This window comes from Leuciscus leuciscus, assembly GCF_965113295.1.
Source record: "Leuciscus leuciscus genome assembly, chromosome: 1".
Lineage (NCBI taxonomy): Eukaryota > Metazoa > Chordata > Actinopteri > Cypriniformes > Leuciscidae > Leuciscus > Leuciscus leuciscus.
In genome coordinates, this window is record NC_138725.1 from 62,692,236 (window position 1) to 62,696,710 (window position 4,475).

The 4,475-nt window shown below is 37.9% G+C and overlaps 1 protein-coding gene across 5 annotated transcripts in view; it reads left to right on the forward strand.

Moving 5' to 3' along the window:
• The window catches only part of rfx1a (regulatory factor X, 1a (influences HLA class II expression)), a 31,904-nt gene extending 28,369 nt beyond the window's left edge, over positions 1-3,535 (forward strand). For all 5 annotated transcript variants that reach the window (XM_082163203.1, XM_082163204.1, XM_082163205.1 and 2 more), the window contains 4 exons: positions 273-426; positions 621-666; positions 2,238-2,406; positions 2,489-3,535. In XM_082163203.1, coding sequence (XP_082019329.1) covers positions 273-426; positions 621-666; positions 2,238-2,398 — 361 coding nt within the window. In that variant the 3' untranslated portion in view covers positions 2,399-2,406; positions 2,489-3,535. The remainder of the gene's footprint in view (positions 1-272; positions 427-620; positions 667-2,237; positions 2,407-2,488) is intronic.
• Positions 3,536-4,475: the final 940 nt, after the last annotated feature.

The window sequence follows — 4,475 nt, forward strand, 5'->3', positions numbered from 1 at the left end:
GAGTTTTTTGCAATTCATTGTGGGACTCCTGTATCCATGACAGATGTATGCAACGCTCCCTTAGGTTTTTCTAAAACAATAAATCCTTAAAGGCAACACAATTTTGCTGTTTGGAGCAGTTTTCACATTGTGTGTTAGGTTTGCACTGATTGTTGGTGCCACTGACTGTAATTTTAAGTATTTTTCACTCTTACTCATCTCATGTGTCTTCCCCACCCAACAACTCTCTTCTTTCTCACACTTCCTGTATTCTTTCTTTGTTCTCTCTTTAGCTCGATGGTGATCAGAGACCTGACTCTCCGCAGTGCTGCAAGCTTTGGCTCATTTCACCTAATCCGTCTGCTCTATGATGAGTACATGTACTATCTGATCGAGCACAGAGTTGCCCAGGCCAAGGGTGAAACTCCCATTGCGGTCATGGGAGAGGTACAAACACACACGCACTCAGAAACAAAAAAAATCGTTAATCTCAGACACACTTCTCATTTCGATGAGTTATACAAAACAGAATTGCGTCATGATACTCATAACAGGATATAAGACTGAGGGAACTGTGAATGACTGAGTCTGAATTGAAAAGAGTGTTTTAAATGTCCTAATTCTCTCTTTTGCTCTTTAAGTTTGCAAGTCTTGGCCGAAGTCTGAACCCACTCGATCCTGATAAAGGTTGGTAGTTTTACGCACAAAAACCAAACACTTAATAATCTTTTAAATAACAAACAAGCACACGGATAGATTTGCTATGCCAAAGCTTGATATATTCTCAATCACAGACTTCTCCTTCATTAACAAAATTTGGGTTTAGTGAAAAAATCGCATTAGCTTCCCAAAGGACTCTAGTAACCACATAGCAATGCACTAAAACATTCAGAACACCCTAGCAACCAACCAAAACACCCTAGCAACCAATCAAAACACCCTAGCAACCAATCAAAACACCCTTGCATCATGGCAGTGGCTTGAGGAAGTGTGCACCACTCACCATTTAGTGTATTTTTAAAGGCACAGTATGTAAGTTTCGCCGCCAAAGTCCTCTTATTCAGACAATAACAAAGGCGTAGCTTGACGGCGTGAATGAGCGTGGAATCATGGGAGTTGTCGTCTTCACCTCCTCAGCCAAAGGAAAGCAATCCGATAGGACTTATCGGATGAGCTAATGTATAATCGTTTTATTAACGTTACTGTGGCATGAAGCAGGGTGGGGTCGAGACTCGAGAGCCTGGGACATTAGACGTTGCTGTTATTATTATGGTTAAATGCAGCAGTCGGCCACTGACGCTCCTTTCATTTTGTTTTTTTATGCATATTTTACGATTAAATGTTATGTTAGTCACATGAAAAGATCTCTGAGGCATGGTAAAAACATGTTACTCGCGGTAAATCAAGAAAACAAGAGATTCAAACAATAAGACTTATGGTGATGAATGATACACGGGGCAACTTTTTGACGTCAACGGGCAACCAGGTGAGACAGAGGGACCACAACACATATCAATTATCCAGATAGAAATTTGTTGCCCATTCTCAATGGGAAAGTGCCCAACAGCATTGCTCAAAAGTTGCCCCGTGTATCATCACCTTAACTGTGTTGAGCTATTTAACAATGATCAGTTTTCTGTCAATAAAAGTATCCAAAAAGTTACTCACCTGTCGAATAAAACACACAATATGTTAAAGCGTCTTTCGGGGTTTCTACGGAGGTAAAGCCGGAAACCGGTGTTAACGCGGATATGACGTCATTGACAGGCGACGCAATGACACTGGTTAAAATAGCGGATTTCTTTGAATTAAACATTGTTGGAAACATTTGGGATGATGCAAGTACACAAGTGAAAAAAAATATAACATTGTTTAAAGTGTTTTTTGGATATTTTAATTAAAAAAATCATACACATTGTGCCCTTTAAATGTATTAATGTTAATTATTATTTACAGTGATTTATAATTAAAACATCTGACATTTTTAAATGTAAATTACATTATCGATTTTTGCAAAAAGTTTTAAAAATAAATGTAAAAATACATTGAATTTATATTAAAATAATTCAAATTTATGTGTATTTAAAATAATAGGCAACAATAATAAGTCATTCTTATTTTCAGAGTAATTTGTAATAAAGTTTTATTGTACTTTTAAAATTATTTAAAAAATGACATGGATTATGAATCATTTTTAGTACTGAATAAAATACACGTATTTTTATAATTGACATTCTCTGTATGTCTGTGTGTCTCAGAAGAGGAAGAGGAGGAGGAAGAAGACAGTGAGGATGAGTGTCAGGAGTTGTCTCTGCAGTCTGATATGGGCGCCATCGGGGACGAATCTCTGGAACCGCCCGCCAAGCTGGCTCGAACCGACCAGAGGGTGCTGTTCACCACAGGAAGCATGGATAACTGAGAACTTAAACACACACACACACACACACACACACACACACACACACACACACACACACACACACACACACACACATGCCCCTACAAGCACACACACACACACACACACACACACACATGCCCCTACAAGCACACACTCCACATGATAATCACCCCTGATTTGTGCACTTAAACCAACACATGCATCTAAAAAACATAAATGCTGCAGCTTACATATTTACACAACATTTCAGATGTTCGTATGTACATGTCCATGCCCGTAGATGTCTCAAATGCACATATACACAAGCATTCACTGACACACAGAGACACACACGCTCATAACATGAACGCGATCAATGATAAACGTATCATATCGAGATCTTAGACCGGGTGTATCGCTCACTAAGAATAGCCCTTGAATCTAAACCTGATTCTGTGTCTATAGCTGTTAAGACGCAAGAACACAAATGAAAACTGCTGCAACCGGATCCCACGAGTCGTTCGTGACGGACTGAACTCTGATTGGCTACTGAAACCTTGAATGAAACTGTCAGTCAAGCTTTCTGAACCTATAAGGGTCGTGTAGGGAGAAAAGATGGACTGTAAGTGTGCGTGTTGTGCGTTGATGTATACTTTCAGCCTATCCGTGTGTTGTTTGTGTGATGGTGAGTGACTCCGGGACCTTATCGTTTTATTGGCTAATGGCTGGCGCGAATGCGTGTGTTTTTTGTGCATGTGCGAATGACCGTTCGTGGATTTCAAGAAGTGTTGATAGTTGTTTTGGTCAGTGGTACCATTATTTTTTTTTTTAGTTCTCGATGCCTTCAGTGACTGCCATGTCATTAAATGTTTAAAGCATATTATAGCCCAGCTCTTTAAAAACTCGATCTCCCATGAGTCTACTAGGTGTACGTGATTCAGCTGGGTTCTGTTCAAAAATAAAAAATAATAATTCTAGGGCTAGGACACATACCTCTGCAAATGACAGCAGTTTGCCAGAAACGAGAGGAAGGTTTTTTTTCCTAGTATGTCTTTGCTCTCTTAATTTTCCCCCTTTGTTTATTTATTTATTTATTTATTTATTTAAAAACATTTTGTTGCACTTTGTCCTCTTGAGGTTGGTACAAGACATTAGATGTTTCTGTCCTTTTACTTTTTTTTTTGAAATATGGTCACATGGTGACAATCTTGATGTGTACAGCATTGTCTAACACTGTTTAGTGCATATTTGATGGTTTGCTGTGTATTTGAGATTCGGGTCAAGATATTTTACTAGAACTCTTCAAACAAACTTGACACCACTGCCCATATAGCTAGGAAATGTAGAAGTAGAGAGCGAAAAGATCTTTCTGCCCTGTCCTTCTCAAGACTCATTCGTTTAATCCTTTTCTTGTGTTGTGACATTAATGATTATTTATTGATCAATTTGAGAGACCTAAAGTACATTAAAACTATATCCCATATCATTCAACATATGTAAACAATGGTTTTTGCTGCTGTATGTCTGATGGGAGTATTGAGCAGCGCACAAGATGCCGACTGATCTCAAACCAGCATATAATGCTTTTCTTTCTCTTTGATTCTCTTGATAGAACCACAAGAAACATATCACAATCTCTGTAGATCTTCTCTGTATGACAGCCATAACAAAATGAATTTCCCTTTTCACTTTTTTTTTAAGTTGTTTCCATTTCTTGCAAAAAAAAAAAAAAGTCAAACATAAAAAAAGTGTGGCAGTGTTTTGAGTAATCTGAACCATGAGAATGGATGTGCCTTTGCCGTTATCAAATTGAATCCAGATGTTTTTAATTTAAAATATGAATAAATTAATAATTTCTAAAATTTTGAATTGTGGCAAATATGTAGTTATATCAAGTTGTAGTTTTTTTTCTTTTTCTCAAGCACTCTTAAAACCTGCAGTTTCACATCTACGTTGTTGTAGGTGTCTTGCTAACAACCTGACTGCAGTTTGTAAGTGTGATATCCTGTCCAAAAAAAAAAACACAAAAAAACCAAACGTGACAAAGAACATCACATGTGGTAATGAGAGGGGGTTCATGCATTTACTTGCCGAGGTACTTTCCTGTCAGACTGTC